General features: G+C 35.5%; 1 protein-coding gene across 1 annotated transcript; it reads left to right on the top strand.

Annotated features, from left to right (window-relative positions):
* Window positions 1-446: 446 nt before the first annotated feature.
* Window positions 447-19,943, top strand: SIRT6 (sirtuin 6). Its single transcript, XM_053700733.1, has 8 exons — window positions 447-516; window positions 3,072-3,199; window positions 5,763-5,945; window positions 7,117-7,176; window positions 11,763-11,858; window positions 12,518-12,598; window positions 12,800-12,923; window positions 19,322-19,943. The coding sequence occupies exons 1-8, from the start codon at window positions 451-453 to the stop codon at window positions 19,583-19,585; spliced, it is 1,002 nt and encodes a 333-aa protein (XP_053556708.1). The 5' UTR covers window positions 447-450; the 3' UTR covers window positions 19,586-19,943.
* Window positions 19,944-20,615: the final 672 nt, after the last annotated feature.

The following is a 20,615-nucleotide window of genomic DNA, read 5'->3' as shown; positions in this document are numbered from 1 at the left end:
TATAATGGCCCTTTAAAAACAACCCTTTTAAAACACTGCATAACAAGTGTCTTGGAACTATACAATGTGAGCGTACAAAAAAGGACTGTATTTTCAAAAGTAATTATATATAATTTTGGAATTTAAAGTGACAACTTTATTACTATTGGCACTAGCAGTTATTTTAAAAAGCAATGTTCTCATAAAACATGATCTCCCATATATAATAGTATCTATATTTCTGTTTATATTTCCTATTATCTACATTGACCCTAATCTTAGAATTAGGAGCCACGTTATTATTAACAAAAACTTCAGAAAACCTAGAATTAGTTCTATGCTATATACTCTGCAACTATTAGGTGTAGCAATATGGCGGTTATACGATCGATGACGTCATATTTCCGCACCGTAAGGAGCTTCCCAAATTATAACATACAAAGCTTTATTGTTCATATTGTAGCCGGCAAAATGTCGGTAAATTATGCTGCAGGATTATCTCCATATGCAGACAAGGGACAATGTGGACTCCCAGAGGTGAGAACGGAGAATATATATATATACATTTGTGTATATAAAGGCTAGATTACGTACAGTTTACGGAGTATATGTACTATATTGTCCTGCATCTGTATTTATACATTAGTCAATACACACCACTGTAGTTAGTAATTATCCATATGTGTCTCTGTGCCTTATAATATAAACACCATTACAAAGACTTAATTATACTGTGCGTGTATATTGTATTCAAGTCTATTTGCCCAGCATGTGTGCCAGCATTATATATTCATTACAATTAAAAACTGGACTCCTGCTAACGATTGACCCCATGATCCCTCAACTGTCCACCATCACCAGGATTCAGGTTGCAGTGCCCCCCATGGGATGCACTTATAATGGACATCTCCTTAGGAATTTATTATCACAATCTGGTTTTTGCTCTAAAAATAGTGTGCAGCAGATCTTTGTTCATCTTTATATACATAGATTACACTGCATAGTCTTGAGTGATTAATTTAGTTAAAAAAAACATAATATATTAGATTGATGTGCCTACATATATTAGATTCTTTGGAATTATATCTGCTAAATGTTAGTCTGATAATCCTTCACTCTATTACTCTGAGTTGTAACAATTATATGTATATATTTGCTCGGGCTTGCTATCTGTCTTACTACTCAGATGGAGACCCCGGCTCACATCAGGTATTACCCTTTTACAGTGTTTTACCATTTATGTTTTTATTGTATCATCAGCAACTGGTGAATGTTGATGGGTTGAGTTGGTTCCGTTTTCAGTGGCCGTGGAGGCGGAATCAGGCTGACTCTAATTTTACAATCAGCATAACTGCTTAACCCTTATATATTTAAGGGTTAAGTATGTCATATACCTTACTAAAGGTGGAGCACATGCCCAATACCAGAGATGATGCTAATTTAGATATCTTTCCTTAGTCATGACACTATTTGAATCATTCATTTTTAAATCACCCACCTGAAAGTTTTGAGTCCATTGGGAATATCTCTTAATTAGGAGAATATAATACAGTTCCTGGAGTGTCACTCCTCTTTAGATGATATTCCAGTCTGTACTGTCAAACATAAGAGGTCGACTTTCAATAATACAAGAAAGCTATTATGTTTATTCATATAACATACACCACTTGAGTCACTTCCTTTATTTAGGGTAATTGTCCCCCCCACTTATCTATGTTTATATTTATACTTATTATTCCTATTTCAATAACTGTTTCATATTCTACACATATGAGAGACCGTCCATAGCATTCAAGCTCCTCCCCTATACCATATATCATCACTAGGGTCCAAGTATGGCCCAGTGTAGTTTAGTAGGTTTATCTATATACATTATATTTATATTCTATTTACCAGTATTGTTCTCTATTTTACCATGCCCAAGAGTGGCTTTATATCATCCTAGTATACCTCCAATAATTTAAGATATTTCCCCTAGGTCCAAGAGTGGCCTATAGACAATTTGGGAGGTTTATAAAACAAAAAAAAGAGGTTTCATTAGTATATGATTAGTTTGAAATGTTGTTGAATTTGTCATTTTCTATTTGGTTTATGTTTACTTTCACTGCATGTATAACTCTGGCAGATAGACATTAAGTTCTTGTAGTCTCAAGAGCTTATCATCTTTTGGTTTCATGGCTAACAATTACTTATTTATGTTCAAAACTGTACTGTTATTGTATCTACTCAAGCAACTATTGTCAGTGTGAAAGAACATATATAAAGTCTTGCTATGTTATTATTTATAAAAATCTTTGATTTAAAAAAAAAAAAAAAATTTGAGCTCCAATCGTGGTATGCTATATAAAGCCTATTGTAATGGTAGACACTAAAACAAATTGCACCTTTAAAACTATAAACTGATTCAAAAGGGGATTCACAATGACAGTTACTCTGTTAAATGTTACAGGTAACACACAAACCTCACAATATATTACTTTCTAAATTACACTCCACAAACATATTTAAAGTGACATTATACACTCGATTTTTCTTTGCATAAATGTTTTGTAGATGATCTATTTATATAGCCTAAACAGCTTTTTTTTTTTTTTTTTTTTTTTTAAATATATATAGTTTTGCTTATTTTTAAATAACATTGTGCTGATTTTCAGACTCCTAACCAAGCCCCAAAGTTTTAGGAAAATACCAACGTATACCTACTCAAGCTTGTTCCTGTTTGTGTAGAGTCTTTTCATATGCAGAGGAGGGGGGAGTGTCTGAATATTTCCCAGTTTTAGTGGGTGTTCTAGCTAATCCTTTTAACAGAGCTAAACTGGGAGCTTCTTAGTACGTTTTTTAAACGGTTTTATACTGGATTTTTATTTCAGTATCTGTTGATATTATTCTTTATAGTAGTGTCTAATTTACATGAAGTTATGACAATTGATGTATACTGTCCCTTTAAGAAAAGGAAGCATGTATTTTATGCATCATAATTGAATACTATTTCAATTTTCTATTCTGTTTTTGTTGAACCATACTTAGTTTATTGTACTGATTCTTATGTATTTATGTCCTCTCTTTCTACTTTTTTTGCTCTTTATAACCAGGTCTTTGATACTCCTGAAGAGCAGCACCGTAAAGTGGAGGAGTTGGCTGATATGATCCGTGCAGCGTCATATGTGGTGTTCCACACAGGAGCTGGAATTAGCACCTCCTGTGGTATCCCCGACTTCAGGTCAGAACAGTTCTTAAAGGGATACTAAACCCACATTTTTTTTATTTCATGATTAAGATACAACTTGCAATTTTAAGCAACTTTCTAATTTACTCCTATTATCAATTTTTCTTCGTTCTCTTGCTATCTTTATTTTAAAAGCAGGAATGTAAAGCTTAGGAGCAGGCCGATTTTAGGTTCAGCACCCTGGATAGCGCTTTCTTATTAGGGGTGCGCATCTTCACTGGTCTTACAATTATCATGTCAACGATTCGATTCCGCGATGCATCACGATTACTGCCCATAGTTTTCATCAACATTTTCAAGCAGTCAGAACACAGCAGACAACGGTGTTTGTTTATATATACATACATTTAGTATTTACTGTTCTAAACACACATATATAAATAAATATATATATATATATGTATATATAGCACGCAAGATAAGTGTGGTAGGGTGTGTGTTTTATCTTTTATCTTTTCTGTGCTTTCAGACCTTAATTCCAATGCATAGTCTATATCACGTAAGAGTTTTATCCTTCTATTTATTATTACTTTTTCTGCAACACAGGTTCCTAAGATTACAGCAAGGTTTTTCAAGCACACTAACATTATAGCCAAATATGCTTCCTCTCTTTTAGGGGTCATATTATAGATTATCTAAAGAAATGGTTTCAGTCTACTGGTTCTCTCCAAAGACCTGACACTACTGGCTGTACCTTTGCCAGAGATGACATTGGATGTCATGATTCTGAAAGATCTGCCTAATCAATGAGCCACAAGGAATTGTTCTGGCAAAGTTAGCTGTTTTTTCTAGGCACTCACTATACAATGTATATTATTGTATGTCCAGCTGCATAATCCATCCATGGCGCTTGTGTCTCAGACTCAGAAAGCTTTGTGGTTATTGGATAATACTTCTAAACATATCTGTTGTACATTTTTGGAACTTCAAGAAAGTTGGAGATTTATACCAGAATATTTTGAATACCAGGTTTCTTTTGATTTAGCTTGAAGAGTCTTGATCTGAAGAAACCTGGTATTCAAAATGTTCTGGTATAATCCTTTCATAAAAAAAACAAGTTAAGGCCATTTGCAAGGAATAGGTAAAAAATAGTTTTGGAGGGTTGCATATAAACATATAAAAGATAAAACTACTTCATTATAATCAAACTATTAAGCTACATAAATAATTATCAGTCCTCAATACGCTCTCTACTCCCCCCCCCCCCCCCCCCCAGAGTTAGTGTGCGGCTGGAGCGCAGCACTACCCAGGGAGATAAGTCAGTGTGCGATGCGTGCAGTGCTGTTTTGGGCGCTAAGTCAGAGTGCGTGTAACGTAGCTCTGGCTCATTCCCGGAAATACATGGTCTGGTCCCCGGGCAGTGAGAGGGGGGTGGCTGCGGCTCACAGGTAATACATCGCTCCTAATTGGCTGCACAAAACTTAGAAATTTAACCTACAACTGAGGAGAAGCGAATTCAACGCAACGGTATGTTTTGTAACCCCTGCGTCACATGACCCCAGAATTTATTCTGATCTAAACTGCATCGATGCTACATTGCAATGCATTGGGGTAACAATTATGTTCAACATCCCTATTGCTTATTGGTGGCTACATTTACCAACGTGCAACATAGGTTCTGAACCAAAAATGAGCCGGCTCTTAAGCTTTACAGTCCTGCTTTTTAAAAGGACATAAAACAAGTTGGGATAGAGACAACATATAAAATGTACTTTAATTACTTTACCTGCAAATTTATACTGCAGTGCCTCGCCAATAACCCTTTCTTTTTAGTTTCTAAATTATAAAGTTCTAACTCCCTTCACACAATTCCTTTTATGACTGTATCTATATCTATTGTGGTTTTGGTAGAATTCAAAAGTGCATAGGGATTATCTGCTGGAGCATACCTAGAAGCTGTGAACTCAGTTGAAATACACTGCCTGTGTCTAAACACTGATAAGGGGGTGAGTGGAGTAGACTGCTCCAGACAGCATGGCTATTTAAGTATTTTTGCTTATTTTTGAAAATTATTTTATAATACTTGCCAGCAATTTTTAAACAATTGGGTTGTATGCAAACTATTTTTAATTAATTAGCCCTTTTAGGATATGCTCATATCTCAACCTGTTTTATATGCACTTTAAATAAAGATAGCAAGAGAACGAAGAACAATTGATAATAGGAGTAAAGTAGAAAGTTGCCAAGAGGCATGAAGTAATGGGTCCTAAAATGTTATTTCTGTCTCTTCTTATCCCCCCCCCCCCATAGATCTATGTACCAATACACTTGGCTGGATTGCATAAAGGTGTATATTGGTTCTTCCTCTGTTGGAGGAATCTGCAGTGCAGAAAATTAAGCACAACTCCTTGCGTTTCCCACACAGCCATCATTAAGAAAAGACAGTATATTTCTTGACTGTAATAACGGCAAATTACATGAGACTCTTTGGCTTAATAAACTTAATTACTGGTGCAAAATATTTAGGAGAACAAGAATTTAGTATTTTTCATTACAATTTAGTGGTTAAGACCTTTTATAAAGGCCCAGATCTCAGTCTTTCCCTTTTTTAATTTAGGGGTCCTAACGGTGTATGGACTTTGGAAGAAAAGGGTTTGGACCCTAAGTTTGACACTACGTTTGAGAGTGCGCGACCATCACCTACACATATGTCGCTTTTGCAGTTACAGAGAGTGGGAATCCTGAAATTCCTGATCAGCCAGAATGTTGATGGGTTACATGTGCGCTCCGGATTTCCACGGTATAGAACACCACAGGTTTTATACATATTTCAGTCTTAACAAATGTTTTTCCACATTACTGTTTTTATGTAGGAGTATATGAAACTCTTCATTTCCTGTCATATAAAAAGCAGGTGTAAAATATACTTTTTTTTTAAATTCTTTTAGTAAATTAGTGTATGGGGGAGTCTACAAAGAGTCCATTTGTTTTGTAGTGTGGATATTCTTCTGTTCCAGCCTCTGTTTTTTTTAAACAAATATTGAAGAGATGGTAATGCTTTTTCCAACACTGCAGACTCCTTCATGCAGAATCATGTGGGCTAAAGTCACTGCACAATGCATGCTGATAGTAAACACCTTTTAATTACAAGTCATTTGTGTTGTCTGGTTGTAGAATAACATATTTGCAAAGACTAAACACTTTCTTTTTAAACAAATTCATATCTTGTTTCCTGCAAATGTTTTTCAATAGCCAATCTTCACCCACCACTTTCCTCATGTGGTGGAGCCATTCTGGCCTTGACTCTGCTGCTGATTAGATGAGCCACAGTCATTATGTTAGAAAAAAAAAGTGCATTGTTTTGCAGCTCTTATTTATTGAACCCAGGAAGGCAAACATGTAGCAGGGTTAGCCTTGCTAAATCTGCATGTGCTTTTTTTAGTTCTGAGAATTAGAAAGCTATTATTTTCAGAGCTGTATTATATGAAAAGGGGGCAAAATAAATAAAGTATATTTCAAAGTTGTTTTGCTATGTATAACTAAAACCTTTATAATTAAAATCTCAATGTGTTTACTGTTACTTTTTTACACATACATAGTATCAATCAACCATTACGCACTCTATATGAAAAGATTTGCATACAAAATAAATGTCTTCTATTATCTCATTTGCTTCATTCTCTTGGTATCCTTTTGTTGAAGAGCACTACTTGGAGCTTGCTAAGCACATCAGGTGAGCCAATGACAAGAGACACGTGCAGCCACCAATCAGCAGCTAGCTCCTAGTAATACATTGCTGCTCCTGAGCCTACCAAGGTATGGTTTTCAACAAAGGATATAAAAAGAACAAAGCAAATGAGATAAAAGAAGCAAACAGAAATTAGTTTAAAACTGCTTGCTCTATTTGAATTGTGAAAGTTTAATATTTACTTTACCTTCCATTTAATGATTTCTAAAATTCTGCCTTGCAGGGAACATTTGGCGGAGCTGCATGGAAACATGTTTGTGGAAGAATGTAGCAAGTGTGGCAAGTGAGTGTTCTAGAATCCCGCTCTTATTGGAGCCCTATATCAGTATCCTCGTGTAATGTTATCACTTGTCCGTTGTTTCATAAACCCTGTTGCCAACTAAGAGCTGGCGGATGAAAATCACCCCAGATTCATTTGACCAGGCTGATTGACAAGCCCTGCTCTCACATAATTGGTTGCGTGAGGATAGGGGGTGGCATTGCACAAGCATTCACTTGTGCAATGGTAAATATTGGGAACAAACACGCCATCACAATTTGTGATAAAATGCGGATATGTTTACAGCATGTGAACCCTGTCTATTCGCAAATTGATAAATCTAGTCCATAGTGCCATTATATTATCCTCCTTTCCAGGAAGTTGCATACCATCTAGGCATTTTCCTGTGGTGTTTGCTTCCTTTCTTTTCACCTGTTCAAAGTAACGTTAAAGTGAAGGTCAATTTTGATGCTAAAGTGCCCGGTTTTTAAAAATTTGATTAAAAACAGGGGCACTTTAATTCATCAAAATTTACATTTCACTCCTGTTGTGAAAAAAACGTACCTTTTTAATCTTCACAGCAGCTCCAGCTTCCTCCACCCGTCGCAAAGCCTCTTCCTGGGTCTAAAATGAGGAATCCGGCTTCCTCCAATCACGGTGTTGAATCAGACACTGATTCCCCGGGGGGGTAAACTGTGATTGGAGGATGACCTATCCATCATTTCTGACGTCGGAAATGGCTTGCAACGACCGGAGGAAGCTGGAGCTGCTGTGAAGATTAAAAGGTACGTTTTTTTTTTTTTTTTGTTTGTTTTTTTTTTTCATAACACAAGTGAAATGTAAATTTTGATGAATTAAAGTGTCCCTGTTTTTAATCGAATTTTTAAAAACCGGGCACTTTAGCATCAAAATTGACATTCACTTTAAGAGTTGAATTCAGTCCGGTTGTGGTTCTGTGGTGACATTCTGCTTTATTGCGTTATCTTCATTTGTATAAGTTCCATAAATATAAGAGGGATTCAGCATTGGTATTGTATCACCATGAGTCTTTTTCATATCTGAATTTTACACCCTTCTCATCTTGCCTGTTATATGACCTGTTACAGGTAGATTCTAGAGAGTAAAAAAAAATCTGTACAATAGCTACACTACAAGAAACTGTACATTTTAAAGGGACCGTAAACCTACAAAATAATATTATATAATTCTGCACATAGTGCAGAATTATATAACATTAGCTTAGCGCCAAGTTTATAAATCAAATGATTGCTGAGATATTATATTCAAAATGCAATTATCCTGACCGCCGCTCCTGGCTCTACTGAGCAGGTCTTAATTTGCATAAGCGCATCGTGGGCATGCTGTCTAGTTACAGACGGCCCGATCGCGCCATTAAACTGAATATAGCTCGCTCCCGCTACTAGTCCAGAGCAGGATCGAGCTACATTCAGTTAAATGGGGTAATCAGGCGGGCTGTGACTAGACATTGTGCCCGCAATGCACTTATGCAAATTAAGACCCGCTCAGTAGAGCCAGGAGCGGCGGTCAGGATAATTGCATTTTGGAATATAATATCTCGGCATTTGTTTGATTTATAAAATTGGCGCTAAGCTGTTATATAATTCTGCACTATGTGTAGAATTTTATATAGCATTATTTCGTAGGTTCACTGTCCCTTTGATCTTTGAGCTTTTTAAGTCTTTATAAGTTAGAGGTGACTGGTAGTAATCGAAATAACACTGTAAACTTATTGTATATAATTGTAAATGCATGACAGCTTTGTCAAGTTCTATCATAGATTTGATGAGGAAGTGAAAAGTAAATTGAATGTGCCCAGGTGTTAACGAGAGTGGGGCCTATGTGGATTTCCAGGGTTTCAAAGTTTTATAGAAATTAATTAATATTATTTTTTTATTAATGTTAACAGAATCTGTATCCTAGAAGTGATGTGCTCTCCTGTTTCCAAAATAGGATCTCTTGCTCTTTTGTATTATATGGTGGGATAGGGACTGTCATGTGACCCCCTTTCACATGTTGTAAGTGGCATAATTTGTCTCATTAAATTGGGGTAAATAGGGGGCTTTGTAACAGTCCCATCTATTTGCATAGGAAACAAATGCCTGTAAGGCAGGTGATCACGGCTACTCTTTCAAATGAGGGGTTTCTTGTTCCTCTAAATTGTGTGTGGGGGGGGGGGGGGCTGAGATATGGTAGGAGTTGCTCCGCACCATTAGCAGTGAGGATGTCCCTCTGAGCCTGTGCTATCCTCTGCTTTACAGTGGTTAATGTTGCTTAACGTTAGTCATTTGCTTGTTTTGGTTTTTTTTTTGCATTTAATTGGACGTTACTCAAAATAAGTTCTTGTTTATCCCTGATGAAGCTATGAGACAGAAACATATTTTATAATATACACATGTGTTATGTAAGCTGTCATCATTCAGCGGTAAAAACAAACAGCCAATCTGCATCATCAGTCCTGAGCTCACACTTTGCTTATAGGGCCATGAAATCCCAACATTTTCTTTCATGATTCAGATACAGCATGGAATTTTAAACAGCTTTCTAACTAACTTCTATGATCAAATTGTCTTTGTTCTTTTTGCATCTTTTGTTGAAAGGCAAGAATGTAAGCTCAGTAGCGTGCACATGTCTGGAGCACTATATGGCAGCAGTTTTGCAAGACTGTGATCCATTTTCAAGAGCAATAGATGGCAGCACTATTTCCTGCCATGTAGTGCTCCAGACACCTACCTAGATATCTCTTCAACAAAGAAAACCATGGAAACAATGCAAATTTGATAATGGAAGTAAATTGGAAACTTTTTTTTTAAATGGTCGGCTCTGTCTAAATCCAAAAGAAAATGTTTTGGTTTTTCTATCCCTTCAACTGTGATCTTGTGGGATTTCAGCAAGATCTTTCAAGATTTCATAGTAATCTGTGAAACCCAAATAGTTTCTTTCTTGATTCGTGGAGAGAGTAGAAATTTAAACAACTTTTTAAATGTACTTCTATTTGTATTGTTGTATTGGTATCCTTTGTTTAAAGGGATATAAAACCCCATTTTTTTCAGTTCTGTACCTGGGTAACCACTAATCAGCACATGCTACCCAGGGTGCTGAACCAAAAATGGGCTGTCTCCTAAGCTTACATTCCTGCTGTTTCCAATAAAGATACCAAGAGAATGAAGAAAAATTGATAATAGAAGTAAATTAGAAAATTGCTTAAAATTGCATGCTCTATCTGAATCATGAAATAAATAATTTGGGTTTCATATCCCTTTCAAAGCATACTTAGGTAGGCTCAGGAGCAGCAATTTACTGATGGTAGCTAGCTGCTGATTGGTGGCTGCACATATATGTCTCTTGTCATGTGTTTAGATAGCTCCCAGTAGTGCATTGCAGCTTGCAAGTGTATTTTAATTGGAAAGTTGTATACTCCTATAATTTATGAAAGAAAAATGTTGTGTTCCTTTTAAACTGAAGAGGGAAATAAACTACTTGTGCCTGCACATGCCACATAGACACTCCCTTTCTAGTCCCAGGACAAGCATCCCGATTAGATGCTTAAAGTTCTTCTACAATAGGATGTCACTTAAAAAAATAAAAAAATAAAAACATTTTCTAGTAAGTTTTATTCAGATATGATGCATCACTTTCAAAACTTCACTTACACAGATAACCTGTTACTTTACAAATTGGTATTTGTATAGATACTTACTAAATGTTGACAATATATAATATAATTTATTACTAACAAAAATGTAACATATTGTGAAATGCACACTTAATGAATGAGTCGAGCATTTTTAAAAAAAGGAATTGGCTTTACGGTACATTTTTATATATGCATAATATGTCATAAAGGGATAGTAAACGCTCAAGAGCAGCAGTGCACTACTGTGACCCAGCTTTTGATTGGTGGCTGCACACGTGATTCTTGTCATTGTCTCACCAGAAATGTTAAGGTTGCATATTCAAAATGTCTTACAGCCAATTCCTTTGAATAAAAAGCATGATTATTTTATTTATTTTATTTTTTTAAATATAAACTACTCATTCACTAAATGTGCATTTTACTGTATGTTACACTTCTGTGCCACTCCATTTAAAAGCATATGTGTATATCCACCAATCAAAAGCTCCACGTGTACTTTACTGGGGTTGCACAGGAGCATTCCAGTTGCATGACTTTTCCTGTGGTTACCCAGGTGACTTTATTAAAACTAACAAAGTATAGCGTTTTATTTTTGTTCAGAAAGTGCATTTTTAAATCTGGACAAAGAAGACAGTGTTCAAAAGTGGAGTAGACCTTTGTGAATTTACTAAACTCGTTGCAAGGCCAGCCAGATTCCACTCTGCTTCATATTTTCACCCAGTCTTTCAAAGTTTCACAGCTTGTAAATTTTAATTTGTATTTTCCTCAGACACTTTTTAACGTCCTGCCATTGTAAAATGAAGTGAGTGGGCTAAATTCAGGTTACACCATTATTTTCGACTTAAATACTTTCCTAAGCAGAAAAAAAATGTTACTTGAGTTTATAGGTTTCTGCTTTGCTAACATTTGATTAGTATGCAGGTTCTACATATTATATGCTTCTATCTTCTCACAGACAGTATGTCCGGGATTATGTTGTGGGATCCATGGGACTAAAACCTACAGGAAGACTATGTGATGTGCCTAAAGTCAGAGGCCTTCGAGCCTGCAGGTACGTTAGAAAGGAGCGCTAGGTAGTGATGTGAGATGGTTTGATTTATGACATTTAATAGAATTAATAAAATATCTGGTAGTTAACATCTATTGGTATGTATTTGATATTTATAGCCAATTATTAGGTGTTATCTTATTACCGGGGGTATCACTTGACACTTAGCAGTATTCTACACCTTCACCTGGAACTGAATGGGTTACTTGGCGATATCTCGGAAAACAGCATTTAGACATGCAGCAAGTAAAGTCTAATCACTGTTCTGTTTATTATAAGGCATCACAGACTTTTATAGACAATGGTTACAGTACTTCATTAAAAATAAGGAATAAAAAGGAGTTGTACTGAGAAACAAACAGTTTTAGATAACAGTGTATCCGGACGCATCCACAGGACATAGCAAGGCCATCGGATGAATTATTGAGATAACGTGTTCAGCTTCATATTTTTCTCACTGCATAATAACTATATATAATGAATTATAATAAACTAATCTTAAAATGGAGTCTAAAACAAAATGTATTACTAGAGACAAAATGGTGTCATTATGGTTATATATTCTTACACCAATGCATATTGATTTGAACTTTGAACACAGCACCATCAATTGTGAAAAGCATTTGCTTTTGCTAACTATGTTATGTTTGCCATTGTCTTAGAGGGAAGCTGACAGACACCATCTTGGATTGGGAGGACTCTCTGCCGGATAGAGATCTTAACCTAGCGAATGAAGCCAGCAGGTATTCAGGGTCATATAAATAAATATTTACACTGCACAAGTAATATGAGACTTGATGGACCTTTTTAGTTCTTATTTATTGTCAAATTCTAGGTTTATATTGAGGCTCAGATATTCCTTTTAATATGTGTGCAAGGAGGTTGTCGTGTTGGGGTGTCATTTTTTTCTTTTTAATTCCTTTTTACTCTTTCTGTTCTTACAGGAAAGCAGATTTGTCCATCACTCTTGGAACTTCCCTTCAGATTAAGCCAAGTGGAAACCTTCCCCTCCTTACCAAACGTAATGGGGGCAAACTTGTGATAGTGAACCTGCAGCCCACAAAACATGTAAGTCTGTGTTTCTACAGAGATCTATCTCCCTAAAAAAGGTCTCAAATGTCACAATTAGTGCATCTAACCAGCCCCAAGGCAGAACATGCTGTGATCTGTCATCACAGAAAATGGGGGATACATGCAGGAACTGTTGATGTTTCACTTTGCAGCGCTGCTCTGCATCAGGCTGTTCTCTTTAAACAGCACTGTGCTCTGGCTGCGCTGTGTACATTTTCCTTGACACCGTGCAGCCAGAGCAAAGAGCTGTATAAAGAGAACACTCAAATATGGGGCAGAACTTCAATCCAGCAGTGCCCAATTTGATATTAGGATTTTTTTAAACTCCACTCCCTAGCCTTTCCAGGTCTGCAAAGCCGCACCTTTTTTATTGCTACATTGTTACCTTATTATGCAATATTAGACCAAAAGCAAAGGAAACAAAAATTTGTTCAAGAAACATAAAAAAAAAAAAAAAAATTTTTTTTTTTTTTCCGCTGCAGCTACTTTGCAGTACAATTTTCAACTGCTGCAATATATTACTAAACTTTGAAAATGGCTTTATTATCCATTTAATCAACACACTGGAATTGTGCTTTAATGTAACTGCCTCATTTAAAATTTAATGTTAAAATGACCTTCAGAAAAAAATTTCACTAAATAAATTCTCATCATAGAAAGTGAAAAAAGTTCTGCTTCTGGGCTAACCAGTGACATAAATGCAATGTTAATAACTGATATATTATAATTAAAAGTTTATTAAAGGGACACTAAATGGGTTTTAATGCGCCTCCCTCTAATCATGAGTGCTGCCGTTATGGAACCTAGGCTACACTACAGGTATCTGAAGGAGAGTTACTGCACACGTGCAAATAGGTCAGCACTGTAACATGAAAAGATAGATTTCAACATGGCAGCACCCATTATTAGAGGGATGCAGGGAATAACCTCAATACTAAGCTTATAAAATGTATTTAGTGTTTAAAGGGACAGTTTACTCAAAAAAGATTCTCCCCTTTAATTTGTTCCAAATGATCCACTTTACCTGCTGGAGTGTATTAAATTGTTTACAAGTAGCTCCTTTACCCTTATATTGGCATTTGAAATAGTTTATTTAGCATGTGGTATCCCCACCTATTTTTAAAGTTTGTGGCCGCAGGTTCCAGCTATAGATAAGCTTTGTAAACACAGCCAGCAGAAGAAATTACACTCCCAGTGGGATAGAGCACAGATAAGGTAATACAATGTTGATTTTTCATTGTTCTCTCCAAGTACTGGTGATTGTTTTATGGACAGATATAAGATAAAGAAACATATGTACACAATGTGATACAGTAATGAGACCTGATTATACCTACAAGCTCAACCCATTTTATTAGGTTGTGGCTTCAAAACACAAAATCAGAGCTTTAATATGCACAAATAAACCTTTAAAAGGCTAATTTTCATAATTTTTTTTTACTCTGCAGTTGGTAAAAAAAGCAATTGTAAACACATTAAGGGAAAAACTATTTTTCAGTATACTGTCCCTTTTAATGTCTTTTTAATCAGAACTTGTAGGTGTTTTTTGTTCCTATAAAATATGGCAGGAATGATCCATTGAATCAGAGCCTGTATCTCGAGTCACTATGTGTGTTAAAGGGACAGTCAAGTCCAAAAAAATCTTTCATGATTCAGATAGGGCATGTAATTTTAAACAATTTTGCTTTGTTCTCTTGGTATTCTTAGTTGAAAGCTAAACCTTGGAGGTTCATATGCTAATTTCTTAGACCTTGAAGGCCGCCTCTAATCTAAATGCATTTTGATAGTTTTTCACCACCAGAGGGCATTAGTTCATGTATTTCATATAGATAACATTGAGCTCATGCACGTGAATTTACCATTGAGACAGCTCTGATTGGCTAAACTGCAAGTCTGTCAAAAGAACTGAAATAAGGGGGCAGTCTGCTGAGGCTTAGATACAAGGTAATTACAGAGGTAAACGTGTATAATTATAACTGTGTTGGTTATGCAAAACTGGGGAATTGGTAATTAAGGGATTATCTATCTTTTTAAACAACAAAAATTCTGGTGTTGACTGTCCCTTTAACTCCTTTTACTACTGAGACATTTTCACTCCCCTGTGCTAAAAGTTTGGCCCGCATTGGATTAATACATACGTTTTAGCATTTTTTTTCTGAGATACCCACACAAATTATACCTCCATTTATTTTTAGCAGACCAAGCATTTAAAAAAAAAAAAAAAAATGTGTAATTTTCTATGGTGTACAATACATAGTAAATAGCAGCATGAGAGTCTCTAATTCCTAAATATTTCAAACACACATTTTATTGCCGTTTATTTATCATTAGTTCACCTTCCCAAAACGGCAAAATGTATTATTTCAAGTTTATGAGCTCCATTTATCAAAGGGCGGGCGAATGAGGTTTGGTGTGATGAACCTTGTCTGCCTGGCCTTGCCCGCATTTAGCATTGGACAAGCTGCTGCTTGTACAATGCCGCCCCCTACTTGTGTGCGGTTCTCCAAGAGCACTATTACAAAATGCTTCTCTAGGTCTCCTTTTTTATAGTATAGTGGCGCTTTAAAGCCACGAGAAAGAAGGCTTGTGGTATCATTTATAATTCATAAGATATTTGGACACAGATACTTTGTATAGGTAAAGTATTCTGACGTAAATAAAAATTGTCATGCAGGATTCTTGTGAGATCATCTTAATTTGATCCTCGATCAATTATTATGATTGAAAATATATGCAGTTTTACACCTATCCCAAAATGCTTCTTGCTACTTTTGTCCCAGACTATGTATTTTTTTTTTTATTGATACTGCATATTCCTTCTACATTCTGTTCAGATTTATTTTTATGTATTTATTTTTGTACATAAACTGGCAGATACAAATAATATTATATATTTCAGTAAATACAGGAAGGTGTATCACACCAACTATGATTGTCAAAAGAAAAGTCAATTTCCTCTCTTTAACATAAAGGCAAGAGAGGTGAAAAAAAACAGCATGTTGGTGACTTTCAGTGTACATTATGTTTAATATAACCGTAAATTGTACAAATAACATTAGTTACAAAGACATTGGTATTGCAGTTATTGAAATTTTCAAAATCTAAGCAGGCTCCAGTGTGTAATATGATATTCTTTAAAATACAGTCTTAATAAGTTAAGCGAGAAGACTGGAGAGATTATGTTAATTGTATTTCATATTTATTATTTTATATAAAGTTGATGTACAAATCAGAATAGCTGCTTTTTGCTGAGTTTATATATGGAGCAGAAAGTATGGCGTAGATTAAGGAAGAAACCAATAAAAAGACTGGCTTCCCCCTTGTCCCTATATGTGGTCTGGGGACTGAGATACAGGCTTGCAAAGTCCTCTGCCATGGGCGCCAGTGCTGATATCACATGACCTGCAGCAAGGAGACGGCGATGGAGAAGACTGCAGTCTCCTTTTCTCAACTTCAATGTGAGGGTCCCCAGGATCCAGATCAGAAAGGGAACCCCCAGAATGATGAACCATGTTTGTCATCTCCACTGCAGGAGTAGATACACATGATGAGCCCTTATCTTCGTGCACATCTACGTGGTTAAAAATGTGCTTTTGAGGTTGCTCATTTCCAAAGTCCAGTCCATTCCTCAAATAGATCTGAGACGCCAGATTTTAAGGCACAGAGACTGCCACCTAAATTACCTGTTGCACAGGGACTTCAACTGTTTGCTTCAGGGAGAGTGCCAAATATACCTGTTAGTACTAAAAAAGATAGGAGACTGAAATGCTGTGAATTTGTATCACTGTTATTGTAAACTTATACTAAAACAAAGCATTGATTATACAATGCTTAGCTTTGATTTTATTCAGTTAGTATAATACACTGGCAGGTTAGGAGGTCACAGCGAATACGGCGATTACACACTGAAGGAACTTCATTGTCTTGTGCAAGATGGTTCCACAAGATCCTATCCCATCAGGAACAAAACACAAGTATATTCCCACAGAGACACTGTGCACAAGCTGATGTTGAGTACAATTAGTTCAGCTTGACTCAGAAATTAATCGGCTCTGCTCTTCTAGCAAGAATCAATCTGCTCTCAGTTTTGCTCATTTTCTCTGCTGTCAGAATCTGCTAACAGTTCAACAAAAAATCACTCTGCTTTGCACTTGGTTCATTTAGTCTCAATTTTTGTCTAGCTTCAGTATTTGGAGACTGAATAAAAGATCCTCTTTCAACAAACAATTATGTAGCTGCCTCCCTGCACGTTGTATAAAAACTAATACTAAACAAAATTTCTCACAATGTGGTTATAGTGCTAAAAAGAAAATATCTTATAAACTTATTAAAACTTGTGAACTGAGTATCTTTTCAAGGTCTAGAGCTCAGAGCAGAAAGGTAAACAAACTACCCTAATAATTTATAAGTTTCATTTCTACTGAAATCAAATAAATATATGTTTAATCTAAAAAGCTTGATTAGTTATTTTTGTGTGGAATCATGAAAGATTTCTATCATACCAACCTTCAGAAGAAGGCAACACGTCTTCTAGCCTCCCCTGAATACAGTTACAGTTGCAACAGTATAACACTGGAATCCGCAAGTGTTACTACCAACTTATTTATTAACTTATCAACATCCAAAAGTTAAAGTGATTGTACAGTCCAGTTTTATCATTTCATTAGCTTGCGTACCGTTTTTCTTCTTAATAAAATATATGTAAAATTTGTATATATCCTAACCTTTATTACTCTGTGTATAGCGATCCACTGCCGGCCTTCGTTTGCAGAAATCAGTTCAGACCTGGTGACTAATCCATAAAGCTTGTCTGTGGGCTTGTTTCTTTTTATTTCAATTCTAATACGCATGCGCATAATTCTTATTTTCTCTCCTTACGGCCAACCAATCCGGATCTTGCAGTGACTCACACATTATGCTTGGTTGATTGACATTTTTGGAGTTGCGCATGATGTAAATCAAGAAATAACATAAAGTGCAAGTAAATATATATTTTAAAAAAACAGTGTTTCAATTTATTAGGGCTGCAACTAACAATTATTTTCATAATCGATTCATCGGCCGATTATTTTTTCGATTAATCGACTAATCGGATAAAAAGAGAATCAATAATAGTTTTCTATGTTTTAAATAAAATCCACATAATGAGTGTTAGAAATATAATCTTCAGACGAAAACTTTACATTAACACAACTGTTTCTTCAATTTTTAAGCCGCAGAGCACAGTTTTATAATTAAACAAAACAAAACCACAAACTGTTTGAAAAGAGGTAGAATTAGAAAGAGTTAGACTATCACTGTTAATAACATTCAGAAATGCAAAAATCTCAACATGTCCACATGCTTCTGGCTAAGGCTGGTTCTCTGTTTGCAGCTATATTTCCTGCAGCAGAGAAAAGGCTGTTGAGGTGTATAAGTAGGGTTTTGCCAATTTCACCAAAGTGGGATATTTATCTTTGTTAGCTCTTCACCAATGCTAAGTGTTTTCTACCTTGGCAAGGGGCCTCTCAATAAAGTAACCCTTGACTTCATTCTAACATAAAAATATCTTGAATATCTATATGCAATGGTAAATAACCAGCTATAAGGTTAGGGGAAATATCTAGTCCGCTCTAAAAATAACGAATATATACTTATAAAGGTTGAATCTAGTACGTATTATCACAATTTATTGAAAATATAAAAAAAACAATAAAAAACAGAATCAAAAGTGCTAAGGACTGTATATCAAGAACAGGACAAAGCCTTACACATTTATTTTTACAGTACATATAATCAGCAATAGCAAGCAATACGCTAATAATTGTGCAAACAGATAATAGTGCACATCAATTTAGCTTGGCACTATATCATGAAAAGCATTGTTCCAAATCACCAGATTTAATATAAACAATACAAATTATGACTATTATATCTGGGTTGCACATAAGCCAGGGGTAGTTGTAAACGTATACTGTCCTGAAAAAGTGAAAAATAGACGTCCTTTAGGCTAAGGACATAACCATAAAACACAATACCATGTGCAGGAGTTCATTGGAGTGAAGCAGCTGGTGTTGTGCACAGACCAACTAATTGCAAATCGATTATGAGATTCGTTGACAACTATTTTCATAATCGATTATTATCGATTATGCCGATTAGTTGTTGCAGCTCTACAATTTATATATGTATATGAATGGGATTTATGAGGTTCATAATAATGAGTGTTTACCATCACTTTAAGTTGGAGATTACTGGGTGTGAAGGGGAAGCACTGAAATAGTTATTTGATTATACTAGGAAGTATTTTGTTTTGTTGTGTTTAGTAAGACCTTCATTGTAGCTTCAATCTCTTGTCTAAGAAAAAAAAAAGATGTATCCCTCAATCTCTTATGCAATTTGTTTTACTCCCCTAGGATCGGCAAGCTGACTTGCAAATTCATGGCTACGTGGACGAGGTGATGACGCAGCTCATGCAAAATCTGGATCTTAAAATTCCAACATGGACAGTATCGGACATAAAGACGGAAATCAGTGAGCAAGACCTTAAAACTGAGACTAACTCCTATCATAATGGAATGCTGGATTCCTCACTGACCAAACAGGAAAAGAGAGAAGCTTGCAAAGAAGAAGATGACCAGGGACCAAAAAGGGCAAAAGTGGAACCAGCTTGTGTATAAGAAAGCGAGAAATGTGTGGAAGAATGGATGCTGCGTGTTTATATTAGTAATTTGTGTGAATGATGTGTTCGATGTGATCAGACAAATGTGTGGAACGAGGGAGACTTCTTTCTCATCACTTTTAGAGGGCCACTGTTCTATAGGAAAGGAGACATAGAGAACCATTGTGTAACAGTGTTCTTGGAGAACCAATCATTTATAATTCATAAGATATTTGGACTCACAGATGTTGTGTAGAAATTTTATACAGGTAAAGTATCCTGACATAAAAATGAGTCGGCATCAGGAATGATTGTGTGATCATTTTAATCTGATTCTGGATAAATTATGATGGAAAATGTATACAGTTTTACACCTATTTCAAAATGCTTATCTTACTACTTTTGTCCCAGTTATTTTTTTTATTCATGACTGTTTTTCTTGATGTATTAATACTGCATGTTTCTACATTCTGTTCATTTTTCTATTCTTTTATATAAAATTGATGTACAAATCAGAATAACTACTTATGGCCTAGTTTGTAGATGGAGCTGAAAGCAGAGTAAAGGATAGATTAGGAATCAAATGGTGCTTTTTAGACTGACAGTTGTAAAGTGGAAGATGATGGTATTTTTGTTATAACTGTTAATGGGATATTCAACAGTATAATATTGTAATATAAATTGAATTCCACTGAGTTTCTATGAAGTAATGAACGCCACCATGTTTTAGCTTAAGTTCCCCTGAGGACATTTTGTTTAAAGATATAAATGGGCAATAAAAGTGACTGTCCAAACAAGGCTTTTCCAAAAGGGTTTCCACAGAGATAAATATTATTATACTTTAATTTTATTAAATAAATAGAAAACTAGTTGAACCACTGTGTTATAGAAACAAAACCTTTACACTTATTATAGTTGTATTAGTAAATATGGTTTAAAAATTACAAGAATTCCATTTTCTCTCTCATACTGTTGTAATCGAACATGAAGCTTGTTTAAAATCTAGAAAGATGAGTTAGTGCCAAAACTCAAAGGGACAGTTCACTGTA

This window comes from Bombina bombina, chromosome 2, assembly GCF_027579735.1.
Source record: "Bombina bombina isolate aBomBom1 chromosome 2, aBomBom1.pri, whole genome shotgun sequence".
In the NCBI taxonomy this organism is placed as follows: domain Eukaryota; kingdom Metazoa; phylum Chordata; class Amphibia; order Anura; family Bombinatoridae; genus Bombina; species Bombina bombina.
This window is presented reverse-complemented; position numbering and strand designations above follow the sequence as displayed.

Coding starts and splice junctions, on each gene's coding strand:
- SIRT6 (XM_053700733.1), top strand. CDS start 451: ATGTCGGTAAATTATGCTGCAGGATTATCTCCATATGCAGACAAGGGA. Junction 3,200..5,762: donor TGTGGTATCCCCGACTTCAG/GTCAGAACAGTT, acceptor TTTTTAATTTAG/GGGTCCTAACGGTGTATGGA. Junction 11,859..12,517: donor AGAGGCCTTCGAGCCTGCAG/GTACGTTAGAAA, acceptor CCATTGTCTTAG/AGGGAAGCTGACAGACACCA.